This window comes from Anolis carolinensis, chromosome 5, assembly GCF_035594765.1.
Source record: "Anolis carolinensis isolate JA03-04 chromosome 5, rAnoCar3.1.pri, whole genome shotgun sequence".
Lineage (NCBI taxonomy): Eukaryota > Metazoa > Chordata > Lepidosauria > Squamata > Dactyloidae > Anolis > Anolis carolinensis.
In genome coordinates, this window is record NC_085845.1 from 91547493 (window position 1) to 91573831 (window position 26339).

General features: G+C 39.7%; 1 protein-coding gene across 5 annotated transcripts in view; it reads left to right on the forward strand.

Moving 5' to 3' along the window:
* The first annotated feature begins 178 nt into the window (after window positions 1-178).
* mcm10 (minichromosome maintenance 10 replication initiation factor) overlaps window positions 179-26339 on the forward strand; it is a 42197-nt gene continuing 16036 nt past the window's right edge. The window contains exons 1-15 of one of the 5 annotated variants that reach the window (XM_008111453.3): window positions 179-304; window positions 3495-3550; window positions 5776-6120; window positions 7824-7928; window positions 9341-9469; window positions 10070-10241; window positions 10550-10715; window positions 12280-12447; window positions 13710-13826; window positions 15475-15674; window positions 16508-16608; window positions 17435-17545; window positions 17628-17745; window positions 19407-19635; window positions 20042-20171. In XM_008111453.3, the coding sequence (XP_008109660.2) occupies window positions 3544-3550; window positions 5776-6120; window positions 7824-7928; window positions 9341-9469; window positions 10070-10241; window positions 10550-10715; window positions 12280-12447; window positions 13710-13826; window positions 15475-15674; window positions 16508-16608; window positions 17435-17545; window positions 17628-17745; window positions 19407-19635; window positions 20042-20171 (2098 nt within the window). In that variant the 5' untranslated portion in view covers window positions 179-304; window positions 3495-3543. Of the gene's footprint in view, window positions 404-3494; window positions 3551-5775; window positions 6121-7823; window positions 7929-9340; window positions 9470-10069; window positions 10242-10549; window positions 10716-12279; window positions 12448-13709; window positions 13827-15474; window positions 15675-16507; window positions 16609-17434; window positions 17546-17627; window positions 17746-19406; window positions 19636-20041; window positions 20172-26339 lie in introns of all 5 variants that reach the window. The other 4 variants (XM_008111457.3, XM_008111454.3, XM_008111456.3 and 1 more) reach the window with 4 other exon arrangements.

A 26339-nucleotide genomic window follows, 5' to 3' on the forward strand; every position in this document is an offset into this window, starting at 1 on the left:
TTCCTTCCTAATCAGCAAAAGGGGAATAATGGGAAATCTATTTGCGTCTCCTTTAAGATCCGCATAAACTTCTAGCTCTATTGTCCTGCAGAATGAAGCCGTGAAAACCTTCCGAGCATGCGCATTGTGCACCCCGCCCTTAGTTCTATAGAGATGCAGAGCGGCCGACGCTTCAGCTTCCGGGTTTGGAGAGTGAATCGGATGGGCGGTGATGGGCGGGGCTTCGGAGGGTTGGAATTTTGGCGGGTGATTGGGAGGAAGCGAGCAGATGGCGCGAAAGGAGAAGGAAGGAGGAAGGCAGCTGGTAAGAGGGCGCCGGAAAGAAAGGAAGGAGAGAAGAGAGAGAAAGGGGGCTGGATGTCGATGGGGAAGGAAAGGATCTCCATTGCGGGATTGGAAAGGGGTATGACCTGGGTTGATCCAGAAAGGAAGGGTTTCACTCCGGAGTAGGACTTTGGAGCTCTGACATTGGGAGGAGAAAGAGACCACAGAAAAAAGAGAGCAAATAATAATATTAATCATTATGATCATCATAATTGTGTAATTAGTTATTAATTCCTTAATAAGTATTCATTTTATTATGTATGATAATTAACATTTAATATTATGAAAATACAAATAATATTTTATCACTTTCATATTCTGATGTTTTTCCTCAGGAGTGAGGCCCAAAACAGCTTTTAAAAGCAGTACATTTAAATACGATTAAATACACATACCTTGAAGTTTGTGCCAATTTCCGGTGTGGGTTCATAAAAAGACCGTGTTGTTGTGAGTTGTAAATAAGGATGATATTTTAAGAATATGGAAATTATGGTGGTTCTTTCCCCTCCCCCCAGAAAAGGTCTATCAGATGCTAATAATATTTTTTCTACTCTATTATTAATTGGTATTATTAGTAATACTAATATCAATAACAACAACAACCAAATACTTAGGCCCCTTATACATTGTCCTTATATCCCAGGTTATGTGCTTTGAACTGAATTTTATGCTACTCCTTCTACATTGCCCTATAAACTAGGATTTGATCCCAGATTATTTCCTTATCCCGGATTATCTGGCAGTGGAGACTACAGACCCTTCTGCAATGCCATATAAAATCCAGATTATCTGCTTTGAATTGCATTATATAGTAGTGTAAACTCATGTAATCCAACTCAATTTAGATAATGTGGATTATCTGCCTTGATAATCTGGATTATATGGCAGTGTAGAAGAGGCCCCATATAATCCTGTTCAAAGCAAATAGCCTTGGATCAGATCCTGGGATATAAGGCCAAAGTGTTTTGTTGCTGTTGTTATATGTATTCGTATACTGCTTGTTTCCACTTGAAGAGACGCAAAGTGGTGAACAGTGGTTAAAAACTACAATATGAAAATTAAAAGGCTAAAGACTATAATGATGATGATGACTATAAACATTACAATGTTTACAATAGTATTTAACCTAGAACTATGTAAAAATCAATAATTGAAACTAACTTAAAAATGCATAAAATGCCACAAAATATCCCCTGACTCTGTATTTGTGCAATACCTTTTACTCTGTTGATATGAACATTAGAACTTTATTATTATTAGTATACAGTACTACTTTTTCTTTCTTAAAAGAGACTCAAAGCTGCAATCAGTGCCAAAAACAATACGGTGTACAATTTAAAACCATAAACCATATAAACACTAAAACAGAACTAAATTTGGGACTATTTTTATTCCCTGAAATACTGCCAGCCCTACAGATTCACAGATTTGGCACCCAAGAATTCATGTCTTAAAATATTTTTGACAATTCCAGAAATCAAACCTTGATTTTGCAATTTTATAGAATTGACACAATTTTACTTCACCATTGTATATAATGGGACTTAAGCATCCATGGATTTGGGTATATATGGGGGTTCTGGAAGCAACCTCCAGCATATACCAAGGGTCATATTGGAGTTCCCTTGGGTTAGGAAAATATGTCAGATGTGCTATCGATAAAACACATCACAGTTTATTTTCATTTTCTAGTGCTAATTGAAATATTTTGTCTCCTCTCCAAATAAGTGGTTTAAGTATCATCATGGCCAGATTAATATATGAAATATTATTGCTATATATCCACCTCTGTTTCCCACATCAGACTACTGTGCAACAAGTTACATACAAAGCATACATGTGCAGTCTCTAAGCACATGGAAAATGCATTGATTTGGGATGGATTTAATTGGACTTACAGGGTTTAAGACAGTATACACTGCTTTTGACATATTCCAAGGGATCTTAGGGTGCATATGTCTGTAGATAGTTTGCAGGTTATGTTTCTTCATCAGCTTTCTTATGTGGTCAATGATTCCCTTAATGTCTGGTAAGAACACTTTTCCTCTGGGTGGATCTTTGTCTTTACTCTCGTGGCTTGTTCTTGGCCTTACAGCTCAATGCTATGGAATCATTGGACTTGTAGTTTGGTAAGGCACTCTAAAGACCTACAACTCCCATGATTCCACAACATAGAGCCAGGGCAGTTGAAGTGGTGTCAAACTGCATTAATTCTGTAGTGTAGATGCACCCTAAGATCTTTTGGAATTTGTCAGAAAAAGTGTATACAGGTTTGAACCCTTAACATAAGAATAGTGACTACTTCTCTGTAGTTAAAAAAATATCTCAGGTGCTACTTAACGGTTTTTACGTCATTATTCATGAGTTTTTTTTGTTTCTTCAGCATCTGAATTTATCGTTAAGTTTTAATGAAATCAATTTTAAATAATTTCTGATTTAATATGTTATGGAAGTTACCCTTTACAAATGTCCACAGATAGGGTTGTTGTATGTTTTCCGGGATGTATGGCCATGTTCTAGAAGTATTCTCTCCTGACGTTTCGCCCACATCTATGGCATGCATCCTCAGAGGTTGTGAGGTATGCAGAAGCTAAGCAAGGAAGGTTTATATATATCTGTAGAAAGTCCAGGGTGAGGGAAGAACTCTTTGTCAGTTGGAGGCCAGAGTGAATGTTGTAGTTAATCACCTTAATTAGCATTGAATAGCTTCATCTCCTGGCTTCTGCCTGCCTGGGGGCATCCTTTGTTCAACTATCATGTCAGACTATACAGGGAAACCATTGAAATTCACAAGCATGTGGACAACTTCAACAGAAAAGAGGAAACCATGAAAATGAACAAAATCTGGCTACCAGTATTAAAAAACTAAAAAATCAGAACAGTAAATAAGAAGCAATACTCTGAAAACAGAGGAGTTCCAGACATGGGAACCAGGGGCAGCTAATGACTCTGAACAAAGGCCATGAAAGCCTTCAACAACACATTGTCCGCAGATACTTTGGGATGCAGCCATTACACTGTTAGCTAATTGAGAAGAGATAACTAACAGGAAGATTTGATTTTTGAGATTCACTAGAAATATTTGTTGCTTTGGATTATATGCATTTTTATGAAACCTACAAAACTGATTTTATTAGATCTCATGTGTTTATGTTTCTTTTATGCTTCAGTAGAAGTCAACAGTTCTTTTGTGAAGTCTCTGCTGGTGCGGCTCATAACATGGATGGTAAGTTCTGTACCTATGGTTTTGAAAACATTCATTATCCTGTTCCCTTTAATACTGAGCTTTTCTGGTACATTGCAAACTTAGTTTCAGCTACTGGAGCCAACAGAAGCAGAAATGGTTTGCAGATTTAGAATCATAGAATCTAGTGTTGGAAGAGACCACATGGGTTATCTAGTCCAACCCCTTGCCATGCAGGAAAAGCACAATCAAAGCACCCCAACAGATGGTCATCAAGCCTTCATTTTAAAACCTCCAGGGAGCATTAAAAGTGGAATGTTGTTCAAGTGTTATAACTTCAATAATTTGCACACTTTGTTGGTTGAGTTGCAGTAATTATCATTAAAACAGATATGTTTCTAATTAAAAAAATGCAATCTGTTCGCAGTTAAAACTGAATTATTGTAAACAAAAGGATGCATGTCTAAAAAAAATCACTAATATGAAATGTTTGGAAAGCTCTTCCCTAAAGGGTTCATATTTTTGAGCATTCTCAGTTTATACATTGAATGTAATATTGGCAAGACGCCACCAGGTGCCACTCTTCTGAGCAATGAGTGAAGCTAACCCCTCAAAATGCCCAATAAGATGCTAGGTAAAGCTCCCTTTGTACAGAAATAAGCAGTCTTACTTTGGATTTCCTGTGGCACTTATGTCTTGCCAATAAGGAAAAGGTGATCTTCCAGTGGAAATGTCATGCTTGTGTAAAATGCCAACTGCATAGCCATCTACTGGTTACAGTTTATATCCGTTGAATGCTCCCTTTTCCTCCTATACTATTAGCACATCATGTCTTCCACCAGAGGAATTACATGACATGAAAAGCAAAGATTTGCAACTGAATACATGGCTTATAACACTATGCAACAAAATTTGAAAAAAAATGTTCCTGGTTTGAAAGTGTTATTTCCTGTTTAATTGTGCAGTGCTTACTTTGAAAGTACCGGTAATTGTTGTTCTCCAGAAACTTTGTTTTTGTGGCTGCCACAAACTATGTTGAATTGGTTGAGACTCTAGGAAAGGGGTTCTCGAGCTTTTAAAGCCACGGAGCCCTTTTTGAAGGAAAAGTTTTTCATGGAGCCCCAAGAAACTTTTGGACACAGGGGCCACACTGCATTTTAAAATTGGCAGATGGATGGAGAACGTTTGTATGAACTTATAAAAAAAATAACATATCCTGTTTGTAGTGCAAGAAAGGAAGAACAATATCATATTTAAAATCAATAACAATTTTAACCAACATAAACTTAACAGTATTTCAGTGGAAGACCTCAGGGACCATCTAGTCTTTGCAATAATAATAATAATAATGATAGTGATAGTGATAGTAATCATAATAGAAGCAACCCCAGAGGCCACTCAATCCAACCTGTTACTTTGAAGGTAACCATGAAGCTGATGTGGTCCTCGATGAAAATGAATATGAAATTCCTGATCTTATTTATTATAGTGTGCTCAGTAGAGGGTTACCCTTGAAGACAACATGGCAGTGTAAGAAGTTCAGTGGCTCAGTTGCTGTCATTATTTCTTTAAGGAACTTCTCTGACTGCTAGTATTCTTCTAGACCATGTTCAGGGTGTTTTTGATGATTTAATGCTAAACAGCCTGGAAACATTATACCCTCTTGCCCTTGTAAACATCTGGTTCAATTGAGAGAATCATATAGTTGGAAGAGACCACATGGGCCATCCAGTCCAACCCCCCTGCCATGCAGGAAAATGCAATCAAAGCTTTCCCAGCAGATAGCCATCCAGCCTGTTTCAAAGTGTGCAAAGAAGGAGTTTCCACCATACGCCGAGGCAGAGAGTTCCACTGCTGAACAGCTCTTACAGTCAGGAATTCTTCCTAATGTTAATGTGGAATCTCCTTTCCTGTCATTTGAACCCATTGCTCCAAGTCCTAGTCTAAAGGGCAGCAGAAAAAGTGGAAGAATTCATTGAATAAAATATGGACCTTGCCAAAAGATTTGGAGTTAACCTGCGTAGTCCAATTCCGCTCTTCGTAGCAAGATCAATGGCAATGTTATGGTGGCCATATGGATGTTTGAGAGCTTAGCTCTATATGAAATGACTCAGTGGACTACATCCCTTCCCTTGTTTTTAGAGGTAATAATCTGAATTGCCTTGAATATTGCCACTAATCTAAGCTAGTTCAGGTTGTATTTAGATCTATTGTGTTTGGGTTTGTTATAACATTGATCTAGGTTTTTTCCCCCCATTTCTTTCCAGACAGTGATAATTTAAATCTATTGGCCTCCCTCTTGGAGGAAAATGAGGCAGCTGCAGAGCCTGTACCTGGAGAGAAGAGCACGGATACTGAGGCTGTGGCAAGTGATCCCGATGACTATGACAAGCTCTTTGATGAAGAAGATGATGAGTCCTACACTGAAGAGATGGAGGGCGGTGAAGGGGAATCCAGTGGCCATGAGGAAAGTGTGGCTGAGTTGTTTGGAGATGTGGGAGACCTCTCAGAAGAGGAGTGGGAGCGGGAGCAGGAGAAGGACCCTATGCCAGGAGCACCTCTTTCCTCGGCTGTTGATCAAGCAAAGGAGGCCACCAATCAAGCCCTGCAAGGTTTCTTGAAATGTTGTTATATTTGTAATGACTGTTCAAATACAAGGCTTTTCTAGTAAGCATATCTAGCATTCCAGAGGGCAATAGTGCATTTATATCCAGGCATTGCTGCCCTTTCTTTTCTCATGCTTTTTAATACAATTTGACGCTTTAAACAACTTGCGGTCCATGAGTTATATGCATCCTTCAAGCTAATTGCAAAACCATGTGAAAATGATCAGGATCTTTACCATCCTTGGAAGAAATAATAATAATAATAATAATAATAATAATAATAATAATAATAATAATTTATTTTTGTACCCCGCCACCATCTCCCCAGAGGGACTCGGGGCGGCTTACAGATATAAAACCAGCATACAGTATACAGCATACAGTAATATCAAATACAAAAACACACAAATAAATTTAAAAGGCATTAAAAATCACAATCATTATAAAACACATAAAAAACACAGCAATAAAAACATAAAATGAGCTGGGCAAAGTGCACTGAGTGGAACTTGTAAACAAGAAGGAAGTTAAGGTGCTACAAGGTCATGGGAAGAGCCTTAAACTGGGGTGAACTCTGAGGCTATGTCAAGGAGTTAACCAATAGGTACAACTGGTCAGAAGAACCCGCTAGTACCAGAGTTTAGCAAACAGTGGGTGGTACTTCTTCAAAGGCCTGTTTGAAGAGCCAGGTTTTCAGGCTCTTCCTGAACACTTCCAAGGGAAGGACAAGAGAAAGAAATAGAGAGATAGAAGAAATGAATGGCAGAAAGAGAAAATAATACTATATTTTGGGTCTGCCAACATCTTACATGGACGAAGCAGTGTAGTTTCTGACAAACAGAAATGTCTTCTTTGTCCCACATTAGGTTAGAAGAAGTGCACGGACAGTGTAAAAACAGTATTGTGTGATTGCGTGTTTGAATGAATAGGCTCTTCAGATTTGTCTTCATACTGTTATTGGTTATGTTTACGAAATTGTCTGGCACCTTATCACTGTTCTTTATCCCATATGTTATAGCACTTTATGGAACCTGTCCCCATATTTCTCCTTTATTCATTTTGATTTTATCGATGGACCCATGAGCGTTGCACTTGTCACCTTTTGCCATGTGCAATATTGATGCTCAGGCTTTTAAGTAACTGTCTTGTATGTTGTTCTGTTTATTGCTGGAATGTTTAATCTGCTGCTAAATTTTATACATGAAATGCTGTTATGTTGTTGTTTGGGCTTGTCCCTGTGTAAGCCGCCCTGAGTCCCTTCAGGGAGATGGGGCGGGGTATAAGAATAAAGATTATTATTATTATTATCGAAGCAAATTGTATTAAAAATATTTTTAAAGGTGTTGAAAGTTTTGAAACAAATCCTGAATTTGAATCTTCTTGATGTCTTCAATTTCTTGATTCCTTTTTATTTTCACTGATACAGTATGGTCCTTACATCCATGGAGCTAGTATCAGCAATTTCATTTATCCATGACCGACAACATATGTTCTCTAGGCATTTTCTAGGTCCGCTATGGTATTCATTTTAACAGGGTTTTCTGTTATCTGTAGTTTTTCTTATCCATGTGAAATCCTAGAATGTATCCCACAATGAATACAGGGATTGTACTGTATTATGTTTGCTGACTTATAGCTGACAAATTTATCTGACCTTGTGCTTGAGCATGGTTTTTTAATATGTAATTTTTATTCTTTTCCTTTCCTAGATGAGTTGAGAAAGTTGCAAGCGCAAATGAAGAAACTGCAGGAACAATTAGAAATGACTGCAATAGCGCAACCAGTTAATGCTGGCCCTAGCAGGAAATCTTCTGGTAATTAGACACTATTTGTTGAACTTCCAATGTCCGGCTTTTACATATAACTTTTCTCTTCAAAATGGGGTGTGTATGGTGTACATCGAAATGGAAGGGTAGAAAAAGCAAGAAAGCCAAAGGGTTCAAAATGAAATATCTTGCCACCTGGCAATAAAAATGCAGGATATTAAATATTACTTTTCAGATCATTTCCAAAACAAAGTAAGACATAGCACATATGGGGATGAAGCTGTTCCATCACATGTTTGTATAATGTTTTGTTTGAGTGCAAGCACAGGAGTAGTTCTCAGACTATCTGATATGGGGGACAAGTAGTATTTTTACAAAACATGCCAGAAAGTGATACTGTGCACATTGTCTTCATTTATTTATTTTATTTTTATTTGTGGTATTTATATATCACCCTCCTCAACCCTGAAGGGGACTCAGGGTGGTTCACAGTGTTGGCAACAATTCAATGCCCTTGATAAAAGACAGCATAAAACATCAAAGTTGACCCTCCCCGAATAAAACATTAAACATTATTAGACACTGATGTTCCAACGTGCTTTTGAACAATAGATTGGTTGAAATCACTACCACGCAGTCCCTATTGTTTACTGCCCTGATCTCCAGCACTTTAATCCCTAATTCTTCAGTCTTGTGTTTTGCACATGCCCTCCCTTGTAACTCTGATTGGCCCATTTTTGCCATGATGCCCGTTGTTGTACATTGTGATGTTTTATTATATTGTTCTAACTGTTTTAATTATATTGTTGTGGTTTTAATTTTATCTGTTAACCCTTGGGCTTGGTCCCTATGTTTATTTTATTTATTTATTTATTTATTTATTTATTTATTAGACTTGTATACCGCTACTCCCAGTTTGGCTCAGAGCGGTTTACAGAAATAGATTAAAACAATACACTTAGCTTTAAAATAATAATAAAAACAACAATAGAAATAACAATAAAAACAGACATAGCCCCCAGTTTTTCACCCATCGAAAGCTGCTCCGAGTCCCTTTGGGGAGATGGAGGTGGGTTATAAAAATAAAGTGGTGATGATGATGATGATTATATAAACACATCACACAAAACAACATATCGCACACTTCCGGTAGTGGCAACATGGCGGACGCGCACGGACATTGAGGGCTCTCAGTGTACCGACCTTGCTTCTAGCCTTTGAAGCCTTCTATAGGCTTCCCACCTCGATGGAAGGAGGTTGTGGTGGTGCCAAACCCGCAGGGGCATGATTGCCATTTGGTGTAGCACATTTCTAAGAATGTTTATCTATGCTTCCAGAATATCATCTGAATTTTCAGTTGTGTTTAGAATGCCACTGTGTAAACTATTATTTAATATGTAAAGACTGAGGTGTAAGTCTTTTAAATATTCTTTAAAATGTTCTCTTATTTTGTTCATCAGATAAATTGCCTGCTGCCCTCATAAAAGAACAGAAGCCTCCAAAACTTCAAGAATCACCTTGCTTTTCAGCCCAGCTTAACAAGCCTTCTTTCCCATCCACCAAAACCCGCAAGCCAACTTCCCTTTCTGGTATAGTAGTTAATTTCCTTTTATTTCAAGAGCAATATGCACAGTATAAGAATTAAAAAAATAAAATAAAGCATGGCATTTTATGATTTCTGCAAGAACAATGTCAAATTGTTTATCCTGCCTTGAGCCATAGGAGAGGCAGGTAACTAATACAATTTATATTATTGTTATATTGTTATTGCTATTACTGTTAATATAAATTTTGCCAGTACAGATTGCATACTGATGCACACAATGTATAACATGTTTTGAAACTGGGAACCTGCTCACTGTTGCTCATAGTGGTTAGCTTCCCAGAAAAAGCCCAAAAGCTTTGGTGTTCCAATGCAATATTTGGTGTTGCATTAATTGTGGGGCCTTTGTTTTGTGATTAAAGGGGCTTTGGTTAAAATGTTATGATAGCTGTTAATTTCTGAAAGGAATCCTGCAATTGTAATATGTGATTAATTGCAGCTTTAAAAGTATCTTGTGCTAAATTAGCTCTGTGAGCAAACATCAATGGATTCTCTGATCTTGATACAATTTTCCATTTCTTATGTATGCTCTTGTATTTGGACTACTATGTGACTCTTTGGTTCTTCTTTTCTTTGTTTATCTTAGGGAATCAAAGCCAGGTTTTAAAGCCATCTCCAGGTTTGTCATCTCAGCTTCCCAAATCTGTAACTGGGAATAGACCCAGTGTCAACGTCAGTCAGGTATCTCAAGCGCCAAAGAGTTCCAGTGTAAATAATAATGACGTCTCCTTGGAAATCTACTCAGGGCTAAGGTTAAGGTCAGTAAGCTTTGTGAGAAAATGGTTGAATTTGCTGTTTTGATATAATGTATGGTCTAAGAACAAAATAGGGCAAGCAATATGCAGGGAGGAGAGATGTTGCAAACTTTCTGCACCAGGAAAGATTAAATTTGTCAATGATGCAAAATGGAATGTATACTGTAATACGGTGACTAATAATTAGATAATACTCTCTTGTTGCTCTAAATGAAGGTTGCTTAAGTTGTTTTCTACCAACTTGGTGGAAGTGTGGTGAAAGTTTCCATCATTTTGTCTCTCTAACAATCCTCTCTTTATTTTTAATGTAGAAAACCCCGTGTATCTTCAGTTGAGATGGAAAGAAAAATGTCTGGCCGAAAGTTTATTAAACTTTCTCAATTACAAGACAAACTTACTTCATTGAATCTGGAGGAAACAGACTGGGTGACATTTGGAATTATAATAAAGAAAATCACTCCTCAGAGTGCCAATAATGTATATAATTTTTATTTTCTTTTTTCTACTAAAGTGAAAATAGGTTTCTTCATATGTCATTTGCTGCCTTCATACTCTTGTTTTTAAAGATATTCTCCTATATTAATTCTTGCATAGCTTTACAAGTCTGTCATGTTTATGGCATTGTTTTTCTACATTGTTGTTCAGCCCAGGAATTTGGGGCCAGCATCATAATCAAATATCATAACCCCTTTTACCCAAAAATCTACTCCAGGGCTCGCTCTCTGATACACATACAAGCATACTTTTCCAACATTGTAATTTAAGGTGGACCCAAATTGACTACCAAAGATATTAAAAATCAGATTACAATTAGAGCCAACTCTTTTACTAGAAAAGCAAACAAAAAACACAAATTTCAAGTCAGTGCATTATATGATTATTGCTTCAAAACTACTCTGTGCACAAAAATGGAATGCTAAACAAGTACCCCTAAAAGAAAATTAGATTACAAAAGTTTTTGAACTGGAAGAAATTGACACATTACCTTGCTTGATTAAGAAAAAATCAATTGATATATTTTTTTAACAAATGGGAATTAATTATTTTTTTCATAAAAAAGGAAATGTTAAAAAGGCCGACAAGTTTTGAAAATGGGAAAGAAATTAGGATAATAAGGTGGAATGAAGAAATAATGATAATGATAATCTTTATACTCCATCTCCCGAAGGACTCGGGGCGGCTTACACTGGGACAAGCCCAAAACAGTATTACATCAATAAAAACAGTAACACAATAAAATTGCAAAATAATAATACATCTTACAAAAGTTAAAATAACTGTCTAAAATGATCAATGGGATTGTAACTTTTTTTCACTTTGAATCTTTGAGGTGGAACGTCTATTTTAATCTTATTATTTTGATTATTGTTTTTCAATGGGGAAGTGTGAGAGACTAGTTTAAATTGATGAATATAGTAATATAAGTAGAGAGGGAGAAATTATTGTCTTTATAAATTATATGATATTATTTATATTACTGAAAAATTAGTATATAGAGTAATTTAGGATGGACAGGGTTTCATCGATAGAGAATTGGAATTCTTTTCTGATCTCTACACCTAGATATCTTAACTGCAAAACCTAATTATTTATGTATCTCCCAACGTTAATGTGAAAATTTGATGGCATGACTCTTATACAGCAATCTGAATCAATTTGCAACATGTTATAGCATTCAATGTATCTGCTTTGAACAGTTGGAATGCAATCCTAAACATCCTCAGGCCCCTTCTACATATAAAATCCAGATTATCTGCTTTGAATTGGATTATATGGTAATGTAGACTCATAATCCAATCCAAAACAGATAATGTGGATTATCTGCGTTGATAATCTGGATTATATGGCAGTGTAGAAGGGGCCTCACTGGCAAGTAGTAGTACTTATTCCAAGTAAACATACAAGTGACTGCATTGTATCTTTCCATATAGACATCGTGTAAATAGCATTATACCTTTAGCAGTGGTAATTGTTTTATGGGTGATCCAAACAAAGAAATCCTGCTGTTCTTATCAGCTCAACTTGTCTGTATCTCTTTTAGGGGAAAACATTCAGCATCTGGCGGTTGAATGACCTACGTGACTTCAGTCGATGTGTCTCGTTGTTTCTGTTTGGGGATGTTCACAAGGAGCACTGGAAGACAGACCAAGGCATGGTCATAGGCCTGCTCAATGCTAATCCCATGAAACCAAAGGAAGGATCAGATGAGGTAGATATGACTCAGTGAGGGTTTGCAGAAAAGCTCTGTAACTGCTGCAAAATGATATTTTCATGACATTTTCAAAATGTGTCTTTTTAGCAAGCGTCACTGGAGGAGGAAGTAAGACTTGTTTTGCCTTTGTTTCTTAGACAACTGCTTCTTAGTTGCAATATTGTTACATAGGAAGTCTGTGGAATGCTTTTCTTTATTTTGAGGTCCTTAAAGAGGAAGTACATAGCAGAGGATGACCTCTCAATAGCAACTCAATACTGATGCTTTGGGTCCTGTATGGAATGAACCTGAAATATAAATAAAATAAGTTTAAAAAAACAGAAAAAAATCCCAGCTCTAGCTGAGGTCAGTTGAGGGGCATTTTGTATATAAAAGATAAACAATATTCAAACCATCACAGAAAGTACCCACATAAACTCACAACATGTCAAAGTGGTATTTGAAATGTCAGAAAGATTGGACTGTTTATCCTTTCATTAGCATTTCACATAAGACAGCTGAGCTACACTATTCATCCCACATTAACTGATATGAAACTTAGCTTTTTTGACACAGAAAGAAGGTTCAGTGGCAGTTAACTGAAAGAGGCAGTTGGTTAGGATATATTTCTTTCAATATTTATTGACATTTATTTATTTTAATAAGCAAATATTAATTTAAAACGCTACAATACATAGTGCTAGCAGCAGAGTATAGCATCAGAATATGTGTGTGCAGTTTGAAAAAACACCTAGCAAAGTTTGAAAAACCTTGAGCTGTTAATATACGTGTGCAGAACTGAGAATTGTGATAATGGTGTGGTTGTAACTCTATTGCTGTTGTTGTAAATAATATTATTATTCATTGGCAATGGAAGTGACTACCTGTGAGTAGTCTGTGCTCTAAGAAAATCTTATGGAATGTATAAGGTTGCTGTAAGTCAACAAATGACTTAAAGACACATGGTTTCTTTTTTTATAATCTTTTTTTTTAAATACTACCGAATAGGCTCTGTGTGAGCCTTTCTGGAATGGTTATTGTATAATTGAATTTGCTAAGAAAAAAGTCCCTTTTCTTAATAGCCAATAAAAAAATCTTGCTTTAATAAGTAAATTAAACAATCATAGAATTGGAAGAGAACACAAGGGCCCCTGCTGTGATAGGAATGTGCTACTTTTAAAAATTATGACACTTGATCAGAACCTCCAGGAAAATACAACATGGAGACGGATCTCCTGAACTTGTGGCTTGTTTGTTTGTTTGTTTGTTTTTTGTGGTAGGTTTGTGTGTCAGTTGATCATCCCCAGAAAATTTTGCTTTTGGGAGAGGCCATGGACTTGGGAACCTGCAAGTCTAGGAAGAAGAATGGAGAACCCTGTACACAGCTGGTTAACCTGGTATGTATATCTCACTCAGCGTTACGTTGCTTGTTAGTACGAAAGTAGTTAAAGTTTCATAGTAATATTTCTCATATAGCCCAAATTTATGAAGGCTGAAGGCTGAAATTGCTCACCAAACAGTTGGCCAAAGGTCAGATGCATCATTTTTGATTGAAAAATCACTGTTTCTGGTAGATCAACTTTTTTTCCAAATTTTTGCAACATAAGGACCTTCAGCAGCCCACTGCTGCCACTCGTCTCTTTTTCTTTCTTGCACCTAGAATCATAGAGTTGGAAGAAACTACATGGGCCATCCAGTCCAACCCCCTCCCGTGCAGGAAAAGCACAATCAAAGCACCCATGACAGATAGCCATCCAGCCTGTTTAAAAGCCTCCGAAAAAGGTGCTTTCAGCACACTCAGAGGCAGAGAGTTCTGCTGCTGAACAGTTCTTATGATCAGGAAGTTCTTCCTAATGTTATGTAATATTTAATTTTATATGTGTTTTGGGCATCAAATTGTGCCATGTGTAAGCCACCTTGAGTGGTGAGAAAGGCAGGGTAAAAATGGGGCAAATAAATAAATAAATGTTCTGGTGGATTCTTCTTTCCTGTAGTTTGAACCCATTCCTCCACTGAGTCCTGGTTTCCAGGGCAGCAGAAAATAAGCATGCTCCCTCTTACTTTGACACCCTTTCAGATATTAAAACATGGTGTCTCCTCTCAACCTTCTCTTCTGTAGGCTAAACATACCCAGCTCTTGCCACTCCCCATAGGGATTCATGGTCTCCAGACCTTGGATCATCTTAGTTGCCCTTCTCTGGACTAGTTCCAGTTTGTCAATATCTCTTGAATTGTGATACCCAGAACTGGAAAAAAGAAGCACCATGACTTCCCTTGATCTAGACACTCTGGAATATAGTCTTTTGATGCAGCCCAAAACCCCACTGGCTTTTTTAGCTACATGTTGGTTCATGTTCAACTTTTTGTCTACTAAGACTCCCAAGTTTTTTTTTCCACATATGGTGGATACAATAGTGTATGGTTGCAATGACGAATACCATGAGAGAAAAATGCAGTATATTATGCACTCACTTAACTTAGTACCATATATAGTAATTCTTCTCCCCATATTATGTTATACACTCTGATGTGGCTCCAAGAAAAACATTAACAGAATTCAGTGGCTAAAAAATCAGTAAATTCACTTAAGTTTTCAGATTTGAATTGGTGCGTCAAACTGAATTTTATGTCAGAGAAAACATAATATGGAAAGACCTTTTACTTTGTGCCTTGTTGAAGTTTGGGTTTGAATCCCTCCAGATGTGTATAACCTTTCTCAGTTGATAGGTCTATGTATAGGCTTCTTTTCTATACTTCCAACATGGTTTAAACAGTGTACAAGGATTAGGATGGTGTGTGCTATGATATGTTATGTATACCTTATTACATCTGTTGTCCTTTTAAATTGTAAATTTGTACTTTTAAGGTTTTGTATAGACCAAGAGGAGGCGACAGGTTTTTATATGCTCGGGAAGAAGCTTCCTGGCAATTTTACAATTTCTGCACAGCTCCTACATTGTTTATCCACATTTCATAGCATACTTCAAATAGTCAGATGTCTTTATGGCTTCATTCTGCCCTGTCTTACCTCCTTTCTTCCTTCAGAATGAATGCGAGTATTGCCAGTATCATGTTCAATCCCAGTATCGAAAGCTCAGTTCAAAGCGAGCAGAACTTCAGTCAACTTTCTCTGGTAACCGGGTTCCAAAAAGGACAGCGAAGAAGAACCCTGGCTTAAAAGAAAGGCTTTGTCAGGATGGATTTTACTATGGAGGCGTTTCCTCAGCTGCCTATGCAGCTTCGGTGTAAGAGAATTGATATCTCCCATACCTTTCTGTAGGTGTTCTCTTCTTGAAGGATTTGAAGGTAACCTGACCCCTTCTACACTGCTACATAAAATCCAGATTATCTACTTTGAACTGTATTATTTGGCAGTGTAGAATCATAATTTAGTTCATAGCAGATGATATGGATTCTCTGCTTTGATAATCTGGATTATATGGCAGTGTCGAAGGGGCCTTAGTTTGAACACAATTTGTAGGTATACTATAAGTATGTTGCACCTATAGTAACTGCCACTGTCATCTTGTAGGGAGCAAATATTGTTGAATTGCATTTTTTGATTAGACAGAGTTGTGAAACATTTTGATTAGACAAAGTTGTGAAATCTGGCACCCCCCTCCCATTCTTCTGCTATCATATTAAGAGTAATAATCAAGTACCTCTAGCGACTCCAAATGACATGAATAGAAAGACCAGTCTCCATTACCAACACCCTGTTCTCAAATTCACCAGGATTCAGGTTTGGTAATCAGAGAGGCAGCTGGATGGTGAGTGAAGGTAGATGACAGATGCAAATGAGGTGTAGGGGCAACTAAAGACATAGGCTGATTTGCACTGGCATTAAATAAGAGCTCCATAGGAAAGGTACATTTGACATGGGATGAAACTTAAGAACATGAAAAAGCTCAAAGTAGAGCTTGGTGGACCCCAAATTCCTCTAATCAATAAATATGTAATTCAAAGTAACATTACACACGGGCGCTGATCGGTCTTTGGCAAGTTTTTGTGCCATCTAGAAAACACTGAACTGAAGCAGGTGCCTGCTGCAAGTTGCTAAACTACTTTCCTTCTTTAGTGCAGCAGCTGCCACTCCTAAAAGGAAAATCCAAACCACGCTGTCCAATTTGGTTGTCAAAGGAGCTGATGCAGTTCTTCAGGAGACAAAGCAAAACCTAGGTAATTGTTTTCCCCTCAAAGATCCATTGCTGTTAAGTACCAGTGTAGTTTATAATTCTTAACAACAATCATATTCTTTCATGGCCATTATAGTAGCCCTGTGCATTTTTCAAGTTCATGTTAGTGTGGTTTCAGTTCTACACGAAGAGGAAGCTGTGTTGAGCTCCCAAATTTTTCCCAAGTGCCAAATCTAGCAGTAGACAGAAACAGCTGTGGATCCAGGCGGAAGGCAGACTGCGTTGGATAATCCAGAATGTGGGATAAGTGAATGTTGGATAAGTGAGACTCTACTGTATATGAGTCTTCACTTCAGTTCCATCGTTCTGTTGGTCAGCAGGTGGTGTGTTTTGCCAGTGAACTGTACAGTAACATGCCAACCAGGTGGAAGGGTTCCAGATATTACATGAAAATTATATTATGTGGAAAATCCCAGAATGGGTTCCCCATACAATATGTGGGCTTACTGTATTCATAAACACATTTCAAATTGATGATTATGATCAATCCAGACATTAACCTTAGTGCATAGAGTAATAAGGTGGAGATCAGCATGTTTTGGAGAGAGGAGGAGGAAGAATATGTTTTCAGAAATGGCCTAAGCCTCAAAAGTAGATTATACTCACACCGACAGTATCCTGGTTTTGGCTTGCCTTGTGCAGTCAGTAGTGTAAAACTGACTCTTAGCTATATAAGACTATTCTAGGTTAGCTGCCTCATCTTTTCTTGAGACTTGTAGCAAGCCAGTGTTTGCAACTCATGTTGTCTTTGTAGCCCTGAGGGCTGGACATAAAAGCCCCAAACAGTTACATTGTCTCTTACATTTCAGGCTTGCCAAAGCGGTCTTTGTCTTGTTCAGAGGAGTTCAAAGAACTCTTGTCAGCGCCTTCTTTTGGAGCCCGAAATCTAAATAAACATTTGGCCAAAGCCAATGTGCCAGGTATGTCTGACGGAAAAATATTATGCAATCAGTGTTTACTGAATAAATTGCCTTGTATGCAACTTTATTTTCCTCTCCCCAGATTCCAATGGGAAGCACAGTCGAACTTTCCATTCCATCTCTGCTTCGGCCTTGCTGAAGCAACAAAAGCAGCAGATGTTGGAAGCAAGAAAAAGGAAATCTGAAGAGATACAGAGGAGGTAACACCATTATGGGGTTTTGTCATAGGCCAACAACATTGTTCAAATATTGCCTTTTGTTCTTATACATAGTTTGGAAGATATCGTATCAGGAAATGTTTATTTTAGTGTATGATAAAGATATAAAGCCAAGGAAATAACAAAAAAATAGAGTCATACCATTAGCCCTTCCAGATCATTATTAGCTGTCCTGATTGGCTTTCCAGGGTTTCAGACAAGAAGCTTACCTATTCAAGACATTGAGACTGTATAATTTCTATTTTGATGGTGCAAAAGAAACAAGGGTTTCTGCTGACTCCAGCTGATTCTCAAATACAGTAGAGTCTCACTTATCCAACATAAACAGGCTGGAAGAATGTTGGATAAGCGAAAATGTTGAATAATGAGGGATGAACATCAAATACATTATGATTTTACAAATTAAGCACCAATAACATGTTTTACAAGTCAACAGAAAAAGCAGTTCAATACATGGTAACGTTTTGTAGTAATTATTGTATTTATGAATTTAGCACCAAAACATTGCAAAATATTGAAAACACTGACTAAAAACATTGGCTACTAGCAAATTGACTACAAATAAAGATAGAATTGCATAAAATGAACTTACAGTAGCAACCTTGTCAGAAATTAAATCCATAAAAAGTTCAATCCTTGTTTCCTAGAGAAGCAGCTGTGGATCGGGGTGGGAGGCAAACTGCATTGGATAATCCAGAACGTTGGATACATGAATGTTGGATAAGTGAGACACTACTGTATATTTAATTAATTTCTCTTTACCCATTTCTAAACTAGAGCAAAGAAATTTAATAAAAACGGGTCATTTGTAATCCCTGTAGTGTTTCAATTTTAGTTGGGAGCGCTAGTTTGTTTGTTTCGACCTCCAAGCAGTCTTTGATTTGAAACATTTATTTTTGACATCCCTTCAGCTTCTTTATTATGTCTCTGGTTCTGGGTGGTAGTCCTCGGTGTCTGTAAAAAAAACCAAAACCTAAAAGTCTGAAATCTACCTCTAGGAGTCCACACTTTTTTTTTTATCTTAACACTATATGAATTGAAAATGTGACCTCTGGCATATTGAAAACTGTTCTGTGCTGCCCATGCCACAGTATTAGTGAACAAGCTCACTTTCCTGGTTATTTGTCTGCCATTACAGGCCTCTCTTGGTTTTTGACAATCCCCTCTTTCAACCAGTTTCTCTTATAACTAGAACCTACATTCAGCATGGGGCCGGCTTGTTCAATCTATTTCATCATGCTTGCACAACGCTTTTGCAATCGCACACTGCCCTTTCTTTCAAGCAACTTGAGTCTCTTATATTTGTCTTATAATACAGTATCCATTTATGTATCTGTCCTTATTAAATACATGTATAATTTCTTTGTGCTTTTTGATGGCCAGCTTAAAAAATTAGGTTCCATATTTTGATTACTTCCAGTTTTTGTCAGTGCTCTGGTCCCTAACCCGTTGAATAAGCAAGGGATGCTTAAACTGGTAACTAGTCTTCTTGCTTGAAGACTCATTAAAATTGTGAGGAAAGTCACCATAACACACACTGAAGACTACTACTTTGGGGGAGAAAAACCGGATTTGTATAGAGACTTTAAATTGTTTCTGTCTTGTTTGCCTTACTTACATTTTTTTTTGTCTTCTTGTTTAAGATTTCTCCAAAGTACAAGTAGGGAAAACATACCAGTAGTACCGTCATCCTTGGGACCATCTGCACTACGGTCTCCTGCTCCAGGGGCCGAGTTTCCTAAAGCTGCAAAACTGGCAAGCCCTCAAACCCCTCAACTTGGTAGAGGCTTCTCTGAAGGAGATGATGTCCTCTTGTGTGATGATTTGCCTGCTCCAGCACCTAAGTTGAATTCCTTGGCGGAAGCTAAAAAAGTAAACAGTTCCTCAGACTGCTGTCTACTTACTATAGCAATAGTTCATTTAAGTGCTGTTGCCATTGGTGCAGTTGCAGATTCTTCAAAAAAACATTAACAGGATGTCATTTTAATTTGATCCATTTAACTGTGTGGACTTTTTTCACTGTATAATAAGTTCAGTTAAAACCATTGTCAAAGAGCTTCTTAATAAAATAACAGGATAATAACAGTAACAATAAAAGATAATGTTCCCTAAATTCGGCAGTTTTAAAATTGAGCAATTAGAAAATTTAAACTTTAATTTGCATAATTTCACCTATTTGTAGTATGACAAGTATGTATTGTAGAAGTAATGTACTTTTGGCTTTTTATACCAGTGACCCTAGCTATATATCTGATGTCGTCCTTTCTTTTTCAAAAAGATGGCTGCTATAAATAAACTGCGAGCAAAAGGCCGGATCCTTTCTAAAGATGACCCAAACAGTATCAAGCGAAAACGATCCGATCTTGATATTTCTGAGAAAGTTGAAAAAAGTATGTCTGTTTCAGAAGGTACAGAAACCAGGGAACATGTTTGTTTTGGTAAAGCTTGCAATATAGTCGTATAATATAATATATTGTATGTATATATACTTGTAAACCGCCATGAGTCCCCTTCGGGGTGAGAAGGGCGGGATATAAATGTCGCTAATAATAATAATAATCACAGGTTCACATCAAAATACGGACTGTTAACACCTGTCTTCTCAAAGTTATACACAAAAATAAAATGATACACACATGAAAAGTATCTTATTAGAAGCATGGCTTAGCAAAATTGTCCCAGTAACTCATAACACTTCTGTTTCTTGGAAAAATTGTTTAACAAATAATATTCAGATATACAGAAAGAGCTTTTTTAATAGACAAAAAAACATGAACTAGAAAATAATTTAATCCAGAGGTTCCAAATCCCCATTTACCTCCCATTGCTCAGGGAATGCTTTGGTTGTGCTTTTCCTTCATGGCAAAAAGATTGGACTGGATGGTCCCTGGGATTGCTCCTATTATTATTATTACAACTACAAAGGTTGAATTGACATCTTTTGGGGGTGCTTTAATTGTGCTTTTCCTGCATGGCAGAAGGGGGTTGGACTGAATGGCCCCTGAGGTTTTCCACTGAAATACTGTTAAGTTGGTCAAAAAGTTTCCCCATGCCTGATGTATATACATTATATACAATATAATATATAAACATTTATTGGGGCTCCGTGAGAGACCTTTGCTTTAAAAAGGGCTCCCCTGTTCTAGACCTTTATTGTTATGATTGAGCCTCGTGGCTCTGTTTCTGACAGGCGTGGGCGTAAGACTCCTCGAGAGTCGGATACTCTCGAGGAGCGAGAGAGAAAAAGACTGCGAGACATATTTGCAGCACCCTCTGACGAAGAGTCTTTCGAAGGGTTCACGGAGAGAATGGAGGAAGGGCTGGTTAGCTCAGAGGAGGATGAGATGGATTGGACTCGGGTAAGGGAGGAATTGGGGGCCACTGGCCATGATGGGGCAGAAGATGAATGGGGACCTTCAGGATTAGACCCATGGCGTAGCTGGAGGGATGGGACGGGATCCACAGCTGGAGATGCTGTTGGGCGTAGTCAGAGGTGTTCCAGCTCTGACGAGGAAAGTGATGAGGAAACGCCCGGGTTAAGGAGGGCAGCTGACAGTGATGAAGATTTGTAACTGGCATAAAATGGGGCTTGGGAGCAATTGCAAATTGCGTCGGGCAAGGTAATCTGGGCAAACGCTTGGGATTCGTGTGTGTGTGTGGGACGCTTCCCTGAAGACTTGTGTACTTTCCTGTGCTGAGACGTAAGTTGATTGGAATCCAGGGTCAGACGGCGGGAGGGATTGTGTGGGCATTTGTTTGTGCAAACCTGTGCTTACTCTTATTAGCTTGACCTTCCGTCGTCTTCCTGACGGACGCCATCTCCTGCTTTGAGAACTCGGACTGAACTGACCACGGCTTGTCTTCCCCCCCTTCTTGGACTTGGAAAAACTACAAACGTCTGCTTCTGGCTTTGATCTACGGAACGGAACTGGTCTACTCTACTGCTAAAATCCCTGGCTGCGTCTGCTCGTGTTGGAGATCCTGTCTGCTGTGTGTGTGTGTGGGAGCGACGCAAGTTACTCTAAACTCAGTGTTGGCAGCAGAGAGGAATCTGCTGCCAATTAGTTGCATTCCTTGTATCTTTTGTTCCTTGCCTTTCGTTTTGTTTATACCCAGGCTGAAGAAAGCAGTTTGTTTTTACCCGGATTAAACTCCGGTTTAATCCGGTTTATCTTTTGAACATTTACTTTTGTCCCTTTTTGCTCCTAAAGGCAAAAATTGCCTGGCCCTTGTGTTTTTACGGGCATTTTTGAGTTCTGTAACCTAATAAACTCTGTTACTTTGAATCTTGTGGCGTTCTGTCCTTGACAGATTGCCCGACGCCCATAAAAGGTTTATTGCAGCAATAAACCCGTCAGGAAGACGATGGATGAGTTAAGGGTCAAATTAGATCAATTGCAAACGGCCTTTACCGTTAGCCAAACCGCTCATGCCGTGAAAGGACATGTTTTGACTCCTGAACGCTTTGACGGAACCAGGTGCAAGTTGCCAACCTTTTTGGCACAAGTGGAGCTTTATTTTTCTCAGCTCAGTGCTCATGCTTATCCTACGGACACTAGTAAAGTGGCCTTTATTTTGAGTTTGTTGACCGGTCCCGCAGGACAATGGGCCACTAATTTAATTTTGGGCAATGACCCAGTCAAGGACAATTTGAATGATTTCAGAAAGTTGTTAATTGATACTTTTGGGGATCCTCTCCGCACGGAGAACGCTGGGTGGGCTCTGTATCGGTTGAAACAGGGAAAGGGGACTGTTTTGGATTACTTAAATAAGTTTAACCTGTATCGCCACCAGCTGGATTGGGGGGAAAATGCATTCATGCTTTTATTTACTGCTGGGTTAAGTGATATGCTCCAGGATGAATTAGCACGTTTGGAGCCGGCTGAAAGTTGGGATACCTTAGTTGCTAAGGTGCTGCGCTTAGACGCAAGGTTCGAGGCTCGTAAGCACTCAAAAGCAATGTGTGCGCCACCCATGCATGTAACCAGGGCACCTGTGGTAATGGGGGAAGAGCCTATGGAGCTTGGGGTCTTTAAAAAGCTGTCTACCGAGGAAAAGAGCCGTAGGAGGCAGCTGGGCTTGTGTTTGTACTGTGGGAATGCTGGGCATTTTGCCAAAAATTGTAATGTGAAACCTTCCAAAACTTTCGGGAAAAGGCCAGCCCTAGTGCGACGTGAGACCAATGCACTAGGGCTCCTCAAGCAATCAACTGAGGGGAGGAAGCATGTTTTCGTACCCATTACATTATCTGTTGGGGGAAGGGAACTTGTTTCTACTTTGGCACTATTGGACTCAGGGGCTACGGTCTCTTATGTTGATACTGAGTTTGCTAAGAAGCATGGCATTCCTAGAGTGCGCAAGGCATGCGACGTGTGGGTGGAAGGAGCAGATGGGAGACTGCTGGAGACTGGGGTGGTTAACCATGAAACCTCAGCAGTAACGTGGGAGGTGCAGGGAGTAACGGGAACGTTTGTGTGGGATATTACGAGCTTGCCTAGATATGATGTGATCCTGGGGATGGATTGGCTAGCTGTAGTAAACCCACAAGTAGATTGGGCAACACGTAAAGTGATTTTAAAGAGGCAGGACTGTTGCACTTTAAATGTTACTCATTCTGATATGGAGGGAGTGCCTGCTGAGTATGGGGAGTTCTCTGATGTATTTTGTAAAAAAGAAGCGGACAAATTACCACCGCACAGGCCATATGATTGCGCCATCAAGTTGGCAGAAGGTGCGAAACTGCCAGCAGGGAGGCTGTATGCCTTGACTGTACCGGAAAGGCAAGCTTTGCGGGAGTTTCTAGATGAAAATTTAGCCAAGGGGTTTATTCGCCCATCTAGTTCTCCAACTGCGGCACCAGTATTCTTTGTAGCCAAAAAGACTGGGGAACTTAGGCTGGTCTGCGACTATCGGATCCTAAACAAATACACCATTCGGGATAGGTACCCGCTCCCTTTAATCTCGGAACTGTTATCAAGGGTGCAAGGGGCTAAGGTCTTTACCAAGCTTGACCTGCGGGGGGCCTATAACTTAATCCGTATACGGGAAGGGGATGAATGGAAGACGGCATTTAACACGTGTTTCGGATGCCACGAGTTCCGAGTCATGCCTTTTGGGCTTTGTAATGCTCCTGCGGTCTTCCAGAGGTTCATGAACGATGTGTTCAGGGACCTAATTGACCAATTTTTAGTGATTTATTTGGATGATATCTTGATTTTTTCTAAGGACGAGAAAGAACATCGTCAACATGTCAAGCAGGTTCTGCACCGACTGCGGGCTAATGGGCTTTTCGCCAAGGCTTCCAAGTGCGTCTTTCATGTGCCTGAAGTGGAGTTCCTAGGTCATGTAGTGTCAGGTAGGGAACTTAAAATGGACCCACATAAGGTTGACGCCGTCAACTCATGGCAGGAGCTGAAGACTAAGAAGGATGTACAAAGGTTCTTAGGTTTCGCTAATTACTACCGGGAGTTTATTCCGAATTTTGCAAAGCTCACGGTACCTTTGACGCAGCTTCTGCGCAAGAAACAGCCATTTGTGTGGGGGCGGGAAGCTCACGAGGCATTTCTACAACTTAAGTCTAGTTTTCAATCGGACAACATACTAACCCATCCTGATGTTGACAAACCGTTCGTGGTAGAAGCAGACGCTTCTAGCTACGCGTTGGGGGCTGTATTGTCTCAGAAGGATTCCTCAGGGACCTTGCGTCCCTGTGGATTTTACTCGCGGCAACTAACACCCTTCGAGCAGAACTATACCATATGGGAGAAGGAGTTGTTGGCGATTAAGGTGGCGTTTGAGGTGTGGCGGCACTGGCTTGAAGGGGCACGGCACCAGATCGTGGTCAGGTCTGATCATAAGAACTTAGAGCACTTGCAAACAGCAAAGAAGTTAAACCAGCGTCAAATTCGCTGGGCTTTGTTTTTCTCCAGGTTTAACTTCAAGGTGCAGTTCGTGGAGGGGAAGGCAAACTTGCGGGCCGATGCTTTATCCCGCAAGCCAGAATTTAAGACCAATGAGCAGGTAGTATGTCAGACCATCTTGCCTACTGCCTCGCTGTGTGTGGTAGATAATGAGCTCGGGTTACATGACCAGATCCTTGAGGCTCAGAAAGATGATGTGTGGACTCAGGAGCAACTGATGTTGCTCTCAGCAGGTAACCGTACCATACTGCCGCATCTCCAAGATCAAGACGGGGTATTGGTGCGTAGGGGGCAGGTTTACGTACCAGTGGGGGCCCTCAGGTTGGAGGTGATTAGAGCCCACCATGACGAACCCATGGCTGGGCACTTTGGCAGGTTCAAGACCGTACAGCTTATCACCAGGAGCTACTGGTGGCCAAAGATGCGGCAAGACATTTTGCGTTTTTGTGACAGCTGCGCCGTTTGCCAGCAAAGTAAGACGCCTGTTGGGCGCCCTAGAGGGTTGTTGTCGTCTTTACCTGTTCCGGAGAGGCCATGGCAAATCATTTCCATGGATTTCATTTCAGATTTGCCTAAGTCTGGGGGTTATACTTGCATTTGGGTGGTGGTGGATTTATTTAGTAAACTGGCTCATTTTATTCCTTGTTCAACCATTCCGGCGGCCCCTACGTTGGCCTTACTATTTACAAAGCACATCTATCGCTTGCACGGAGCACCCGAGGTGATTATTTCCGATAGGGCTCCGCAATTTGTGTCACGCTTTTGGAAACACTTCCATGAGTGCTTGGGGACTAAGTTAAACGTGTCGTCCGCCTTCCATCCGCAAACGGATGGACAGTCGGAACGGGTTAATGGGCTCTTAGAGCAATATTTGCGTTGTTTTTGTTTAGAGCAACCCACGGCTTGGGTGAAGTGGTTACCGGTGGCGGAATTTGCTTACAACAATGCGGTGCACACGTCTAGTCAGCATACGCCGTTTGAGCTTACTTATGGCTTTCACCCACGGGGAGGTGTGGCACCGTCGACCAATGTGGTCTCTTCGGACCCTGTGTACCGTTCTACGGAAATGGCTGCATTGCATGATGTTGCCCGTCGCTTACTGTTGGAAGCTAAGGCAACGCAGAAGACTCAGGCTGACCGCCACAGGCAGGCGGGGGAGGAGTTGGAAGAAGGGGATTTGGTGTGGTTATCTTCCAAACATATTAAACAGGCTGGGGGAAAGTTTGCGCCTCGGTATTTGGGTCCCTTTCCTATCGTTAAAAAGATTTCTTCTGTTGCGTTTCGTTTGCGTTTACCGTCTAGTTTAAAGGTCCATCCAGTCTTTCATCGTTCGCTGTTGAAACTTGATACCTCTAGTCGTCGTGGTGCTATAGCGGAGGGTATCACTGCCACTTCTCCGCCATCGGGGGAGGAGGCCTTTGTGAGAGGGGATAGTGTTATGATTGAGCCTCGTGGCTCTGTTTCTGACAGGCGTGGGCGTAAGACTCCTCGAGAGTCGGATACTCTCGAGGAGCGAGAGAGAAAAAGACTGCGAGACATATTTGCAGCACCCTCTGACGAAGAGTCTTTCGAAGGGTTCACGGAGAGAATGGAGGAAGGGCTGGTTAGCTCAGAGGAGGATGAGATGGATTGGACTCGGGTAAGGGAGGAATTGGG